Below are 17,961 nucleotides of genomic sequence, written 5' to 3' on the forward strand. Positions count from 1 at the left end.
GGAAAAAAAAAGACCCCCATAAAACATGAATTGTGCATTGTACTGATGAAAGTGTAGGCTACTAATTAATCAATGTCTTGACCCACACTGGCCTGAGGTCTGCACATGAGCCCGTCTCAGCTAATGAAACTGTTTCCAGCAACACATTTTCCCCTCCCCAATCAAACAGAACAGAAGCCGACTGTGTTTCTCAGAGTAGTCCCCAGGGCTCTACAGACTGGCAAACATGAAGTTATCACCCCATATCTGACAACGCAGGAGCATAGTATCAAAGCTGAGATAGCTAAGCGGAGGTGAAAATGACAACTACTGAGACTTTTGACCTGACACTAGTTACATTTGAGAACTTGTCAGGTCCCACATCCCTGTACAAGGGAAGGTAATTAATGCCACAGCACTACCATAAACAGCGCTCAGAGCCTACCACAGGTTTCAAAATTTTCATTATGTATCGGATTTCCAATTAAAACTGTCAAAACGAGAGACAGAATGGAGCACACAATAGATGTTAGTCACATTGCTTAATGCATGCCTGGAAGGTGCCCAGATGTACAGTGATGAGGAACCAACACAGAATAGAAATGTCTTGAATCAGCTCTACAATCAGGCAAAGATTTAATTGTGGAAGGAAACCTGTCATTTTCATTCACTGTATCAGAGCAACATGCCCATTAACTGGAGGGAGTAGGTGAAAAACAAACTGAAAGCAGACCATGAACACTATGTGATGACTCATCCAAATACATAAACGGTTTAAATTCCTCCAGCTGACGCACAGACAACTTCTGTGACTAACCATATTACGAAAGAAGAAAAGGAGGACTAGTGGCACCTTAGAGACTGACCAATTCATTTGAGCATAAGCTTTCGTGAGCTACAGCTCACTTCATTGTAGCTCACGAAAGCTTATGCTCAAATAAACTGGTCAGTCTCTAAGGTGCCACTAGTCCTCCTTTTCTTTTTGCGACTACAGACTAACACGGCTGTTACTCTGAAACCTGTCATATTACGAAAGGCAATTACTTGTGTAAATCCCAGTGCAGAAACATGAATATTGATCTTTATAAAAACTAAGTGCTGGAAATTGATACATTTTGGTCCTCAAACCAAAGGAGGACTGTACTCAATAGTTACTTGGACCACAAACCAGTAAAGCCTATCTACAACAACATTTATGTTATGATTTCAGACAGACATCTTCTCTTTTAATGATGAAATTTAACAAGAGAAATGTTTAGAGATAGGACTGATACCATGATTCGTCTCTGCTTGTCAGGAATACAGACTAATTGCTCAAGTCTTCCTGCTCTGAAAGAGAAGATGTTACTTTATTCCTCATGTTTGTTTGTGTGGTCATATTAATTACTGCACTTCTTTCTTTTATTTTATATTGCCTTCCATCTTGGAAGCTAGGTGAAAAACCACCGTGACCATACTAACTAAGCTGGCAGAGAAACCCTGATGACCCTAATTTCTTAGGTCTTTTAGGGTCTGATTAATATATTTCACAGCTTGGTAGAGGTTGATTCATCTTCTTTTGATTCATCCACCTGCAATAATTTTGCATTTCTACAAACACTACTACTTCCACATGAAAATCCAATTAATGATGTATATGGTATCTGAACATATAACTGATCAGTATTTTTTAAACTAGCACCCAACATTCTGTTTCCATCCTTGTCACGTGCAGTACATTTCAGGAAGAGATTAAATTTAGTAAACATAACACCAGAACAACATGCATCAAAGGGTAGATCATTGGACTCAGGCAAGATTAATAGGCAGCAAGCATGCCTTCAGTCCTACACCGATTTATCATTATCTTTCTATGTTGACTTTAAATGATGGTTTTGGTCTGCGAAGAATGTGCTAAACTTTGTGAGGATCTGTTTTTGAACCTGGATATTAGTGCCTGGCTCTTCATCAATAACATTAAGAAACCACAGCACTCCGATCTTTGCCATCTGGGATTTTGAAGTTAAGAAAACCATCGCTCCATCAGAGGAGGTTTACAATTGATGTATGCTCTCCCTAGAGGATTACTTCCCTCTTTGAGAAGACGCGGCTCTTTAAAGCCCTTTCTGCCATGACACAAAGCAGGAGCTACCTTATCTGCACTTTGACACAAACAATCCTACACATTCCTCTAGCAACTGCTTTAATTTGTCAGTTTCACACAGCTGTCCAAAACAAAGAACTGTTAAATTCAAGTTGCCTCCACTACCACAAAGTACATTTGCTTTAGCTGGGCTCATGCACTGAATTAAAAATAAGGCAAAGGTGACTAGGTACAAATAACAGCTATTTGCTCTATAACTGAATAGAACAGAGTAGGAACACTAAACAAAAATAGCTGAATACATTTTAATCCTAATGATAACGATCATATTCAGTGTGCATGTACAAACTATACATATGCTGTCTCTCTCTCTCTCTGTCACACACACACACCCTCCCCACAATTCAGCATGCATCTGGGGAGGGTTGAGAGGAAGCAGGTCATGTTGCCTCTAACATTTCCACCTTATCAGATACAGATGGTGTAGGTGAGCATTCAGTTTCTGGCTGAGACTGGGGCATAGATGAGGGTGCACTAAATAAGGAACAAATCCAGAAAAGACAGAGGGGGAATGAGTGGAAGATAACAGCCACCGTAACTGAGGGCATATACTGACTTGCATTTGCAGGTCTTTTTAGAGTAGCAGCCGTTTTAGTTTGTATCCGCAAAAAGAAAAGGAGGACTTGTGGCACCTTAGAGACTAACAGATATATCTGAGTATAAGCTTTAGTGAGCTACAGCTCACTTCATCGGATGCTCAAATAAATTTGTTAGTCTCTAAGGTACCACAAGTATTCCCTTTCTTTTTGCAGGTCTTTTTAGTTCCTCAGCTGCTTTAGATGATCAGATAGCAGGGATAGTCAGGACTGCTGTTGGATCTGCACCTGTTCAGAAGGTTACAACGCTTTCAGATGCAGATCTCACTACTATTATCCTTGCCTTTGTCACTTCAAGATTAGACTACAGCAATGTGCTCCTTATGAGGATATCTTAGGGCCATTAGGAAACCTGTACATAATGCAGCTGACCCTTGTTAAGTGGTGTAGCTAACTGGTTGCAAAGTTACCATCCAGTCTTCATTAAAATCTCTTCTAAAAGCTCACTTCTTCCATGATAATAATTAGTTCTAAAGATCCCTGTATGTGCTTCCTTCCTCTGGATTTCCAAGTCCACGTCTTCTCCATATCCTTCTTTTAGAGTCCCTTCTGGGGACTTTGGGACCCCACAGTAAGTGCTTACGGAATTAGACCCTTTACCTCAATCTTGCAGAATCCAAACATATTGTTGGCAATAAATAAATGTTTTAAGCACCAATATAAAATGAAAATAATTGTGGCCAACTCTCTGTAATCGACATTGGTTATCTATCGGATTCCAGGTGGAATTTAAGGTGTTGGTTTTACCCTAGTGATCTGGACCCTTCCACCCTGAGAAACTACTCCTCCCCCGTGGTTGTGACCAGTAGAGCTGCTAGAGTTTTATCAGTCCTTGTTTTTAAAAGATCTGATTTAGAAGGAAAAGAATCTGGAGCAAATGGAGTCAGGAAAGCCAAGGGAGGACAGGATTTTAAGGAACATATGTGATCAACGGGTCATGAGATCTGACCAGGAAGAGGTCAATAGTAACCTTGTAGTCATCTCAGTGGAGTGAAATACAAATATGGGATAGTCAGCTCCAAACCATAAAATTAGTTTCATGCAGCATTTTCATTCTGCAGCTCATAACAATGAAGAAAATAATGTCACCATGCAGTACTATGCTACAGCTGCCCCCAAATTACTGCTAAGGGACTCTGGCACCAAGATCCACTTAAATGCATGACATTAAAAACTGGTGTGTCTTTAACCACCCTTTGTTCTATGCAGACATTCCACAGACACCAGGAGCTCCCTTGTTTAAGTGGAATCTAACAAATGGCCACATATTACCCAGAAACTCCAAATACTGGTTCCACAACACTCTCTGTATTTCAATTACCAGTCTAATCTGGGGAGAAACTGTACACAGATGTGCAACTGAACTACGATGGCACGCTGAGGATGCCCAATATTCAACCAACATCAATCGGGCACACTAAAAGGACACTTCCAAAATAAAATGCAACAGAGGCTTAAATCCAATTCTAATGAATTCATAACACACTAAAAATACAGTGACTTCAACAGGTAACAAAACCCAGTGTTAGCCTTAGATATAAAAAGCAGAAGAGTTTTTTGGAACACCAGTTTAGTTAGTCTTGATACACTTTGTGCTTTAGAAGAAAATAATTACAGCTAATTCTGTGCACCAAGATTACATTTTAGAACTGTGACAGAATTTAAGAAAATCACCCTAAGGTAGGAATTTCTTTTTGTACACATTCAACTGCACTCCTCCATTTCAATAGGCCTTTGTGTAGAAAGAAGTCCTGACTAGTCTGACACCTGCACAGGTGTCAATGCCTTATGTGCTGACAAACTGACTTGGGGGCTGACCACTTAGTCATTTGAGAGTCAAGTTTCCCTCAGTATTCTGCTGATCCCTTGCCTCCTACTGTGCTCCCTGCCAACTACTCCCATTCCACAAATAGGATCTGCATGGGGTTTTGTTTCTGTTTTTGGGTTTGTTTGTTACAATACCTGAATTATGAGGGAGCAGAATATTGGATGAATAGCACACACAGAACTGTGGGAAGAGGCTTTGCATGTTAAATAATTCTTACATGCGCATATACTGGGCAGAAACTGGATTTTGAAGAAAAGTGGTCTGAGGTTTTTTAAGCAGCATTCATAGTTAAGCTCTTTAAAAGAAAGGACACCCTGAGATCTATATTAAGTTTCTTGGAGCAGAGACCGGGCTGAAATCTTTACACTACCGAAGTCAATAGCAAGAGTCCCACTGACTTCAGTGGGGCCAGGGCTGCACTCCGTATCTTCCTGTTTGCATTGACAGCACTTTAGCCTGTTGTAGGTGCTACTACAATATACGTCCATAGTCGCTTATGGAGCTTCAGAAGTGGAAAAGACCTTATGAACTGCTCTGTGCGGTTACTTTTCAAATGATTTGCAAGATTTTTTTCCTTTCCATTTATAATAATAGTTACTTATTGAAATTGATTTGTAAAGCCAAACCTTGCAATACAGCTGTGGTTAAGAATCTAGCCATGTAGCTAAGATAGAGAAAAAGCTTCACTGTCATTTCTAAGCAGTGCAAACTGCTGAGTAAGAAAGAGTAAAAGAGTAGAAAATAAGAGGCAAGCCCAGACAAGTGCTGTATCCTCCCAAAGGAAACAAACTTAACATCCGAGAAACACATGCTCGCTGCCTGGGCAGCCAAGAAACAAATGCTAGCTGCCTGGACAATGTGCAGGCATCAAACAGTAAAGAAGAGTAAACAGAGTCTGGACGCCTGGCATGGCACGACTCCTGCTTATCGATCCTTCTCAGTGCTGCCACAAAGGCCAGATGTTGCCATCTTGTGTTAGAAAGCTGTACAGCAACTTAACTGCATCATGAAGTTCATGTTATTCAGGAAATTTACTTTGGCCCTTTATATTTTGAATTATTTTGACTGAAATTCTAAAAGAAATCAGTCAGACAGAGTGGAACTCTCAAAACAGTTAAATATTTCTGGGGCCCACTTCATTGGGAAGCTCAACAGCAAAGAGCATCTGTGTCAGGAAGAGTTTTGTTGGAAGATGAAAGCCACCCTCACAGCATTAATCTTCTGTACAGGTTTCAGAGTGGCAGCCGTGTTAGTCTGTATCAGCAAAAAAAATGAGGAGTCCTTGTGGCACCTTAGAGACGAACACATTTATTTGGGCATAAGCTTTTATGGTCTAAAACCCACTTCATCAGATGCATGCAGTGGAAAATACAGTAGTAAGATATACATACACACAGAGAACATGAAAAAATGGGTGTTGCCATACCAACTGTAATGAGACCAATTAATTAAGGTGGGCTATTATCAGCAAGAGAAAAAAAACCTTTTGTGGTGATAATCAGGATGGCCCATTTCAAACAGTTCACAAGAAGGTGTGAGTAACAGTAGGGGGAAAATTAGCAGGGGAAATAGTTTTTACTTTGTGTAATGACCCATCCACTCCCAGTCTTTATTCAAGCCTAATTTAATGGTGTCCAGTTTGCTGCTAAAGTAACTATAATTTATTTTGTTTTAGGAAACAAATTACAAAATCAAGGGAATTCTGCATTTCAGTGCAAGATCGAAGTCATTCATCTGCATTATTTTCTTTACCATATAGGATACAAATCTGTGGTCTGATTCTGGACAACAGCACTGCACAGAAACAAGTTCTTCTAACTAAACCAGCAGAAAAGGTCTGAAAGCCTGCACCAAGCTTTTTGATGGCAACAAGACCCAGTAACCAACAACTAACAACTCCCTGACGACAAAAATACACTAGCAGACCTACAAGTTTCAACATTTTGAGTAGTTATTTGCTCGCTTTTTAAATTTAACAACGTTCAATAAGACCAATGGAGAAACAACATACTGAAGTGTACAGCATTAACTACTTTGATGAAAGTAAAATAAGGCAGAAATGCAGTAGAAATCACTATGTACAGGTAAAACATAATAAAAGATTATATATTCCATTCAAGGAGATTCATAGACTAGCCCTTTTCCATGCTGTAACCATACAGATAACAGTATATCAGCTCTCCTTCATTTAAACAGCAGAAACCAGGCTAGAACTTTAACAGTATGCACAAAAGTTCTCTATCCAGCTGTGGCATTAGTATGGATTTTACTTTGCTATCAGTAGATGCTACAGGACTCCTTTCGTGCCCAAAGCAGAGACTTAAAAATGAAGGCGACAATGGGAGGGACGAAGAGACTGACAAGGTGCACTTTTATGAGTGCGAAATTTACTTTATATAACATTTTTAAACATTACTGCTTTCATTCCTACTCCTCCGTACCAATGCTAGTAGATCCTGCATATAAAGTACATATATAAGGAGCTGTCAGGTGAGATTCTAAGGGTCGCTGTGGAATCCGTGTTTCGTAAGTGCAACTTACTGTTGTGCCACTTGGGCTCCATCTGAACTACAAATACAAACAAGTCAGAGGACTCAATTACAAGACAGTTGCATTTTTGGTAACACACATGGGACTTCACAGTATCCTACAGATAGGCTAAAGATTTGGAACTGTTTTTAGACAAGCTACAAAACACAGGTAAGGTCCTATCTATACTACAAACTGAAATCATGTTGCTAAGGAGCTAGGGAACAAGTGAATTGACAACAGGTCCCACCAATGGCTGAATTTGTAATCCAGAAGCGTTGTAAGTGCCCAATTAGACAGGGAACAAGACAGACCTAGATGACCCCTGCACCGCCCTGTTTGCAGATGTTACACAAAATAATGAGCATGTCTAAACCTGTTCTTACAGGTAAACATCTGTGGCTTTCCGGTGGCAAATAATTTTAGTGTTTTGTTCAAGGCAATACATGTCAAACTTCTACGTTCATCTATATGCAAGGCACTTTTAAAAGACATTATATTACATCACATTTCCCCCAGTCAATTACTTTTCTCCCTCTTTGTCCCCTTCTTCCAGGTGTTTCTGGTCCTAGGACTTCACGTTATTAATTTAACACTATGTGAAGTCGAAATAATACTACGACTATTTGGCATTTCTCTGAAATGAATGCACACACACTTCCCCCCCTAAAAAGATCTTCAGTACAACCTTCAGAATTATCCATATTTTACACAGTTTGTGCTAAGCTGTGTAAGGAATCAATTTATGAGCAGACTTTGGAGTGTCTATAAATAAAATGTGGAAAGTAACATGCAGTGAAAGTGTTAGATTCAGGGCCCGAGTGGTATTAATGAAACACACGCAGAGTTAAAAATTCCATTCCAGGATTTAGAATACATGCAATAAAAACATGCATCAAATGAGAATTTTGTGATTTATATGTAGTCTCATTGTGAGGCTGTGTCATCCAAGCTAGAATACTAAACATGCCATCAACTGGCATCTCAGGGCAAACCAAACAATAAAACACTTTCAATGCTTTGGAGTTAAAAATTTGAGGTAGCATAGCAACACTGCTTGACTTTTGTTATCAGGAGACAAGTCCTGACATGTCAAGGGTATTTAAATAATCTAGACTTCCTTTACAAGTAGAGCTTCAAACTAGGAAGCTAAATCTCAACTGGTGAATTAAAATCCAAACATTTAATGAGAGTGAACTGCTGGAGTGAGGATTTCCTTTCCTGAAGTAGTGGAGTTCTAATTGCCACTTCATGTTTACGAAGGAGATTACTTGTAGGTCCTACTGAGACTTCAATGCCTAGTGTTATCAGAAAGGATCTCTCAGGTGTATGAAAATTGTAACAAAGAAAAACATTCTCTGTACACTAAGGAGAAAGCCAAGAAATCTTCTCTCAATCATCTGCTCATTAAATTAGTACCACTTAGCAATAAAAGCATGCACAAGAGAGTGAGGAGAATGTTTCTGAATTGACTGCAGAGCCAAGCACTGATGGTTTTAAAATCTTCCCAAAGGTACAATAAAACAGAACATGTCAGCATACATCATCTTTCACCGTAACTGTGCACTGGATGAGGATTAGTTAATAAAAAAACCACCTGTGGTTAGGGTCTGTGACCTGCAAGAAACACGGGCATTTTTTGTTGCTACATTTTATTGAATATAAAATGCTAGATACCCACTGATATTCATGACTGAATTAATAATATATAAGTAAGGCCCTACCAATTTCAAGGCCGTGAAACATGTCACGAACTGTGAAATAAGCCCTGCCCCTGAAATCCCATCTCCCCATGCTGCTGGGAGTACCCGAGCTTGGGGATCCTAGCTGTTAGTCTGGGCCGGGCTAGGAGGGACAGGAGTTGCCCTTCCCCTGCTCTTGGTGGGGAGATCAGAACCACCTCCAGAGGCAGCACAGAAGTGAGGGTAGTACACCTTCATTTCTGCACTGCAACAGACCCGGAACTGGGCTCGGGGCTTCCGGCCCCCCGCGGCACCCACCAGGGCTTCTGCCCCCCTGTATCTCCAGCCAGGACTCAGGCCCCCATTTTTCCAGGGGCCCCCCAAATTGGCCAGGACCCCTGCGTTAATCCGCCACTGGCCAGGACTAGCAGCTAGGCGCCTCCAGCTGAGGCGCTCCCAGCAGCTCCGGAGGGATTGGACCCACCTCCAGGAACCTCCTCTAGCTACAGGAAGCTCAGTGGCTGCTGCCTTCAGAGCCCAGTTCTGAAGGGAGGGTAGCAATCCTGTGACCTCCCCCTCCCACAACAACTTTGCAACCCTGCCCCGAATCCTATTTTGGATCAGGACCACCATGGTTATAACCCCGTGAAATTTCAGGTGTAAACATCCGAAATCGTGAATTGGCTAATTTTAAAACCCTCTGGCCATGAAATTGACCAAAATGGACCATGAATTTGGGAGGGCCCTATACAGAAGATTGCTATGTTCACAACTCATCCTTGTCTCACTGGAAGTCTTGCTTTCTGCTACAGATATCTTGTAGCAAGAAACATCAGTCTAATAAGGCTGTGTCCTTCAGTGAATGGAACTGGAAACCAGGATGGTCTGAGATATTTTAAAGTACTAAACACTTCCATAGCTGTCTTAAGTACCAAGTTTTTAGCTTTCATAATATCTTGTTTTCACTTCTAAGCATTATGTAAGTCAGCAAAAATCCACTGATTCATCTCTGAATACTGGTGAATCAGGGCAGAATTTTCAGAAGCCTTCTCGCTAGCTTGGAGCACTCAGCAGCTGGCCTCCAGTGATCTCACACACTATCCATCAATTTCCTTGCTGGTTGTTCCCTTAGAATCATAGAATCATAGAATATCAGGGTTGGAAGGGACCCCAGAAGGTCATCTAGTCCAACCCCCTGCTCGAAGCAGGACCAATTCCCAGTTAAATCATCCCAGCCAGGGCTTTGTCAAGCCTGACCTTAAAAACCTCTAAGGAAGGAGATTCTACCACCTCCCTAAGTAACGCATTCCAGTGTTTCACCACCCTCTTAGTGAAAAAGTTTTTCCTAATATCCAACCTAAACCTCCCCCACTGCAACTTGAGACCATTACTCCATGTTCTGTCATCTGCTACCATTGAGAACAGTCTAGAGCCATCCTCTTTGGAACCCCCTTTCAGGTAGTTGAAAGCAGCTATCAAATCCCCCCTCATTCTTCTCTTCCGCAGGCTAAACAATCCCAGCTCCCTCAGCCTCTCCTCATAAGTCATGTGTTCCAGTCCCCTAATCATTTTTGTTGCCCTTCGCTGGACTCTCTCCAATTTATCCACATCCTTCTTGAAGTGTGGGGCCCAAAACTGGACACAGTACTCCAGATGAGGCCTCACCAATGTCGAATAGAGGGGAACGATCACGTCCCTCGATCTGCTCGCTATGCCCCTACTTATACATCCCAAAATGCCATTGGCCTTCTTGGCAACAAGGGCACACTGCTGACTCATATCCAGCTTCTCGTCCACTGTCACCCCTAGGTCCTTTTCCGCAGAACTGCTGCCTAGCCATTCGGTCCCTAGTCTGTAGCTGTGCATTGGGTTCTTCCGTCCTAAGTGCAGGACCCTGCACTTATCCTTATTGAACCTCATCAGATTCCTTTTGGCCCAATCTTCCAATTGGTCTAGGTCCTTCTGTATCCTATCCCTCCCCTCCAGCGTATCTACCACTCCTCCCAGTTTAGTATCATCCTTCTACGATGACCTGCCACTATTACTTCCTTGGTCACTTTCTTGAGGTTATTTCCATCTCTGCACCTCACATGGCCAAAGTACATAAGTTTGTGCCTACGGATTTCTAACAGCAGGGCCTGCTTCCCCCCCAGTAATATTTTTAACATTAACAGTCATCTTCTCTTCATTCCATGAGATACACAAGAGTCTTTGCCAGCATCACACCTTCAAGACTTCAGTTTTCTGAACTGGGAGTGGATGGGTCATTGCACAAAGTAAAACTATTCCCTCCCCCATTTCTCAAAGGTTTTTGTCAACTGCTGGAAATGGCCCACCTCAATCATCACTACAAAAGGTCCCCCGCACCCCCGCTCTCCTGCTGGTAATAGTTCACCTTAAGTGATCACTCTTGTTACAGTATGTATGGTAACACCCATTGTTTCATGTTCTCTATGTATATAAATCTCCCCACTGTATTTTCCACTGAATGCATCCGATGAAGTGAGCTGTAGCTCACGAAAGCTTATGCTCAAATAAATTGGTTAGTCTCTAAGGTGCCACAAGTACTCCTTTTCTTTTTGCGAATACAGACTAACACGGCTGTTACTCTGAAACCAGTTTTCTTCTTGTTGCAGCATTAATTTACCAAGCTACCTAAGCATTACAGTTTTATATAAATATAGTTTATTTTCTAAAAAATAATATCAGCTTTACAGCACTGAATACTGAAGGATAAATCAGTGCTAACAGAGAATCATGCAATGATCTGAAGTTTTGCAAAGAAAAATAACGTATAGGTATTAAAGTAGCAAAATGAGTATTAAAAGGACAACATTTAACAACGGAAAATGAATAGGACTCCTCGCTAAAAAAGGAGATAATTTCTTATACTCATACTCTACTCTTTGTTTAAACACCAAATAGCTTCTAGTTTTTCTTTACACGGCTTGATGGCGAAGTGTTGAAACCTGGGCAAGCCTTGGGTAAAGCCCATTTCACTTTAAGAGTTACATTACAGTAGGACGGACAGGGGACTTCTGAAGTAATACGGATACTTTGTGCTGACAGCAAGGTGCCAACAACCTGAATGCATCTTCAGATCACTGCTATTTCACACAGATGCTAAGAAAAAGAAATAGACTAAAAAGACCTTGACTAGGCCACTTCAACATCCAATAAAAGTTCTCATTCTCTGTAATCCTAAAATACTACAGCAACACCTACAGAATCCCCCTCCCTCCCAATTACCTACACTTTTAATTTAAAGACAACACTGTAGGTTCTCAATGTAATCATACAGATTGGTGGTGTCAACAGCAGGTCCTTCTATAAGCCTACAGTTTACAATACGCATAAAGAATTTGTTTTTATATAGCATTGTCAGCTATCATAACCTTTTGCTAAAGAAAAACAACGTATATATACTAGGAAAATACAGCAGCAATTACATGCTCAGCTATCTATGAGATGACAACTGCTTGACTGGTTCTCATGGGTGACTTTAATTATTCTGATATCTGCTGGGAGAGCACTACAGCGGTGCACAGGCAATCCAGGAAGTTTTTGGAAAGGGTAGGGGACAATATCCTGGTGCAAATGCTGGAGGAACCAACTAGGGGCAGAGCTCTTCTTGACCTGCTGCTCACAAACCGGGAAGAATTAGTAGGGGAAGCAAAAGTGGATGGGAACATGGGAGGCAGTGACCATGAGATGGTCGAGTTCAGGATCCTGACACAGGGAAGAAAGAAGAGCAGCAGAATGCGGACCCTGGACTTCAGAAAAGCAGACTTTGACTCCCTCAGGGAATGGATGAGTAGGATCCCCTGGGAGAATAACATGAGGGGGAAAGGAGTCCAGGAGAGCTGGCTGTATTTTAAAGAATCCCTATTGAGGTTACAGAGACAAACCATCCCGATGTGTAGAAAGAATAGTAAATATGGCAGGCGACCAGCTTGGCTTAACAGTCACATCCTTGCAGATCTTAAACATAAAAAAGAAGCTTACAAGAAGTGGAAGGTTGAACAAATGACCAGGGAAGAGTATAAAAATGTTGCTCGGGCATGTAGGAATGAAATCAGGAGGGACAAATCGCACCTGGAGCTGCAGCTAGCAAGAGATGTTAAGAGTAACAAGAAGGGTTTCTTCAGGTATGTTGGCAACAAGAAGAAAACCAAGGAAAGTGTGGGCCCCTTACTGAATGAGGGAGGCAACCTAGTGACAGAGGATGTGGAAAAAGCTAATGTACTCAATGCTTTTTTTGCCTCTGTCTTCACAAACAAGGTCAGCTCCCAGACTGCTGCACTGGGCAGCACAGCATGGGGAGTAGGTGGCCAGCCCTCTGTGGAGAAAGAAGTGGTTAGGGACTATTTAGAAAAGCTGGACGTGCACAAGTCCATGGGGCCGGATGTGTTGCATCCGAGAGTGCTAAAGGAGTTGGCGGCTGTGATTGCAGAGCCATTGGCCATTATCTTTGAAAACTCATGGCGATCGGGGGAAGTCCCGGATGATTGGAAAAAGGCTAATGTAGTGCCCATCTTTAAAAAAGGGAAGAAGGAGGATCCTGGGAACTACAGGCCAGTCAGCCTCACCTCAGTCCCCGGAAAAATCATGGAGCAGGTCCTCAAGGAATCAATCCTGAAGCAGTTACATGAGAGGAAAGTGATCAGGAACAGTCAGCATGGATTCACCAAGGGAAGGTCATGCCTGACTAATCTAAACGCCTTCTATGATGAGATTACTGGTTCTGTGGATGAAGGGAAAGCAGTGGATGTATTGTTTCTTGACTTTAGCAAAGCTTTTGACACGGTCTCCCACAGTATTCTTGTCAGCAAGTTAAAGAAGTATGGACTGGATGAATGCACTATAAGGTGGGTAGAAAGTTGGCTAGATTGTCAGGCTCAACGGGTAGTGATCAATGGCTCCATGTCTAGATGGCAGCCGGTATCAAGTGGAGTGCCCCAAGGGTGTGTCCTGGGGCCGGTTTTGTTCAATATCTTCATAAATGGTCTGGAGGATGGTGTGGATTGCACCCTCAGCAAATTTGCGGATGATACTAAACTAGGAGGAGTGGTAGATAACGGTGGCAGGTAGGGATAGGATACAGAGGGACCTAGACAAATTGGAGGATTGGGGCGAAAGAAATCTGATGAGGTTCAACAAGGATACGTGCAGGGTCCTGCACTTAGGACGGAAGAATCCAATGCACAGCTACAGACTGGGGACCGAATGGCTAGGCAGCAGTTCTGCGGAAAAGGACTTAGGGGTAACAGTGGACGAGAAGCTGGATATGAGTCAACAGTGTGCCCTTGTTGCCAAGAAGGCCAATGGCATTTTGGGATGTATAAGTAGGGGCATAGGCAGCAGATCGAGGGATGTGATCGTTCCCCTCTATTCGACATTGGTGAGGCCTCATCTGGAGTACTGTGTCCAGTTTTGGGCCCCGCACTACAGGAAGGATGTGGAAAAATTGGAGAGTCCAGCAAAGGGCAACAAAAATGATTAGGGGACTGGAACACATGACTTATGAGGAGAGGGAACTGGGATTGTTTAGTCTGCAGAAGAGAAGAATGAGGGGGGATTTGATAGCTGCTTTCAACTACCTGAGAGGTGGTTCCAAAGAGGATGGTTCTAGACTATTCTCAGTGGTAGAAGATGACAGGACAAGGAGTAATTGTCTCAAGTTGCAGTGGGGGAGGTTTAGGTTGGATATTAGGAAAAACTTTTTCACTAGGAGGGTGGTGAAACACTGGAATGCGTTACCTAGGGAGGTGGTAGAATCTCCTTCCTTAGAAGTTTTTATGGTCAGGCTTGACAAAGCCCTGGCTGGGATGATTTAATTGGGGATTGGTCCTGCTTTGAGCAGGGGGTTGGACTAGATGACCTCCTGAGGTCCCTTCCAACCCTGATATTCTATGATTCTATGACTAAGGGAACGCTGACCAGCACGCTAGGCCACGCTTGATATCCTACACTACTTACACAAAAGCTATGTTAAAAGAAAGTTATGTAGTTGCGAAGTCCAGCATGTGAAGTTAGGAAATGCCAGAATTAACGTTTCCTGTGACCTGAATTTGGCCCCCTTGTGCATGTGCACTATGGCACAGTCTTCAATTATGTGATCAGACTTTCTTTGCACAGTACATTTTCCTCTCTTCTGGAGGTTTTGCTCTGCTTGTACGCTGCTGGGGCGAGGTACGGGGGCACGGTAAGCACAGTGCTCAAGAAATGTTGAAGGATTTTGGTCTTGTGCCAAAAAACCCAAGCTGTGCTGTGTGAAAAACAGATGGGCAACGGCAATTTTCATAAGTTTATAACTAGGCCAATTCTGAGCAGATTTTCATGAGGCCAGCAAAACACACTTCCCTGACACCAAGACCATCCCCATACCATATCTGAAAGGTCTGCTGCAATAATAGAGTGTAGAGTGCTTCAGAAAGGGTTCCAAGAACCTATTATTATCTGAAGCATTAAGCAGCCTAAAAGTAGAGGCAGCTTTTGTTCCCCAATAAGAAAAGCCAGATCTTAAAACTTCCATCCTGACAGCCCCATGGCACATGTATATGGGATCTAGGTTTACAGTTTCATCAGAAGGATGCCAACTTAAGCAACACACCAGTCCTCCAGCACTGCATGGTGTTGTCAGCACTTTGGGTGAGACCCAAACCTTCTAGCTGACAGGTAAGGATCTGTATTAACGTTTAGTATTGTCAGCAAATAGGCATCACAATTTCATGTGATAAAGGGCTCAGCTGCATGATCTATTTCCTTTTAAGTCCTATGTGAAATACTAGTAGAACAGCTACTCACTGAGATCCTCCGCCAGCTGGACCCTTTTGCCCGTTAGTAACTTAACCTTCTTGTCACTGTCCTCAGCAAAGTCTTCCAGCACTTCCTTTACATTCTTCTCCAAACGTCTGACTGTGAAAAATACATGTTAAAAGACTAGTGAATTCTTTGATAGGAAAATGTTTAAAATCAAAGGAATGTGCTTTCTTCTTTGCTAACACTACTTTTTTCATCCCCTCCAAAAAAGAAAAGAAAAATTCCTGGTTTTTTGGACTTGTGCAGTTTGTGGGGAGATATGGGCAAGCTGAGTTCACACATGACAATTTAAATAATGCATTCAGCTTCCTAAGCCGATCTTGCCAGAAGTTTCATAAAATCTACGTATTTGGTATTAAAATATTAATTGCACTTAATTTCTAGTGTATGAAACGTGATATCTAGACACAGTTACAAACCCTGGTCTTCCCTAGAAACTCACATTTGTGCATTAATAAATTAATACCATGACAACTACTAATAATGAACTTCCGGCCATGAGTCACAGGCTCCCCTCAAACAGCCTTTCAGGGAAAGCCTGAGCAAAGAAATAAACCCTGCCATTTGCCCTGAAAAATCAACAATCCCTAAACATAGGGGATTTTATCCCTAGATGGACAAATCTAGTGACTGTCATTTTCAATAGCTCAGCTGATCTCCAGTGCTAGCTTGGAGCATAAAGAGAGGGTGTTTCTAAAATACACAGGACCTAACCATAAGGGAGTCTAACTTGGATCCCCCAAGGAAGGCTGTTAGAATCCTGTGGAGCCTAAGGATATTGTGCTGAGTGTGTGAAATGCCCAGAAGAAAAAGCCTCAATCTCTTTTAACCAGTGAAGGCGGACAAAAGTACTCTTGGGTACCACTGTTATCTGGGGATCCAACAGGAGCCTAAGAACCACTGTACTGCAATTGCAAACTGTTTGAGAAATACCAAATACCATTGCAAACTGTTTGAGAAAAGTTCCTGAAGTGTAGGGGTCTGATGTTCCCTGCACCATTTCCTCAGGCTCTTTTGTTTTACATGGGCACAGTCTTAGCCGATTAGTTCTCATCTAGACCAGATGCTTGGGAAGCCGAGGGAACTTCCGGTGTAGGAAACATGAGAGCTCAAGAGTTGAGTGATATCAGCAGGATGATGGCAGTGCAGCTTTAAGAGCCTCATATATACATCACCAACATCAGAAATAATAAACACGTTAAACAAGTAGCCTTAGGCCTCTCGTTGCCCACCAAAACATGAAACCAAAGCCAGCCTTCTATTCCAACAAACTAGAAAGTAACAGAAGCTTATTAACCTTAGCACTGTGTTACAAACAGGACAGTCGCTATAAGCCTCACCTTCAGTGTTAGTAAGCTGCTGCCTCAGTGTGTTTGCTGTAATCGCTAGCATTCGCTGTATGCGCCAGAACAGAACCACATCATTGCATTCGAGCTGAAACAGGTAGAGGAAGGTGTTAGCGCTTCTTTTCCTTCCTTCCTTCCCCCGGGGGACTCAACGAACTGTGTAGTCCCTTGAACAGAAAACTGAGGTTGCTCTGACATAATTCTTGAACACACTGACTATAGCATATACACATTAACTCATGCAAAGACATATAGAAAAGATGTGCTGTGCATGATGAAGAAACATACCCACAATGCCTATGCCAAAGGCCACTCTCAGTCTTGTTAAATATTTCTCCCACTCCCCCTGCATCCAGTTGTTCACCTTTCTCCAGTGGAAAGGGCCATGAAGGGTCAGCACAGGAAAGTGACCTGCAGGCACTACATACAAACTGGTACTGGGCACATGGCGCTCTGAAGGCTGTATTATACCAGCTTGAAGGAGACAGGCAAACTCCAAACTTTGTCTTGCTGCCTGACGAAAACTTATGAAGAACACGTGGGAGCTAGGGGTTTGCACAAGGGCTTGCAGGAGATACCCAAGGCCCATGGGACGCTCCAGCTTCATAGAGGGGTTACCAAAGAGGGTATAAGACAGAGGAGGAGTTGATATATGAACTCCTGCTGGGTTGCTGCCTGTATTCCTGACTGCATGCCTGGTGCCACAGGATGGCAGCTCCCAAACTCCTCTCTGAGACCCCATCCTGTGCCACAGAGCCCTGACAACAGCAGTCCTGTAGAGAGGCTTCTGTGGTAGGGACGAGGAGGATTTCGGACTATGTTAATTGATTCTTTCTCTTTAATCATAGGGAGATTCTTTTATTTTAGCTTTTTTGGCAGTTTCTCCTTTATTTCAACACACTGATTAAAGAACAACCCCTTCCTTTTGTGCTGCTGCAGGCAATGCTGCAATCATCAAACTTCCAACAGTTTAAAATACAAATCATACATGAAGTTACAAAAGGTGGCTCTCTAAACATCTCAGACATTTTCCTCA

General features: G+C 42.4%; 1 protein-coding gene across 7 annotated transcripts in view; it reads right to left on the reverse strand.

The window, feature by feature from the left end:
• Window positions 1-17,961, reverse strand: part of OPA1 (OPA1 mitochondrial dynamin like GTPase) — an 85,439-nt gene that overhangs the window by 15,235 nt on the left and 52,243 nt on the right. For 6 of the 7 annotated variants that reach the window (XM_073359010.2, XM_073359008.2, XM_073359013.2 and 3 more), the window contains 2 exons: window positions 16,920-17,013; window positions 15,565-15,675 (listed from right to left, as the gene is read on the reverse strand). The exons of the other annotated variant lie outside the window; for it this stretch is intronic. In XM_073359010.2, coding sequence (XP_073215111.2) covers window positions 15,565-15,675; window positions 16,920-17,013 — 205 coding nt within the window. The remainder of the gene's footprint in view (window positions 1-15,564; window positions 15,676-16,919; window positions 17,014-17,961) is intronic. 7 annotated transcript variants of the gene reach the window in all.

The sequence above is a fragment of the Lepidochelys kempii genome, chromosome 9 (genome assembly GCF_965140285.1).
Source record: "Lepidochelys kempii isolate rLepKem1 chromosome 9, rLepKem1.hap1, whole genome shotgun sequence".
NCBI lineage: Eukaryota > Metazoa > Chordata > Testudines > Cheloniidae > Lepidochelys > Lepidochelys kempii.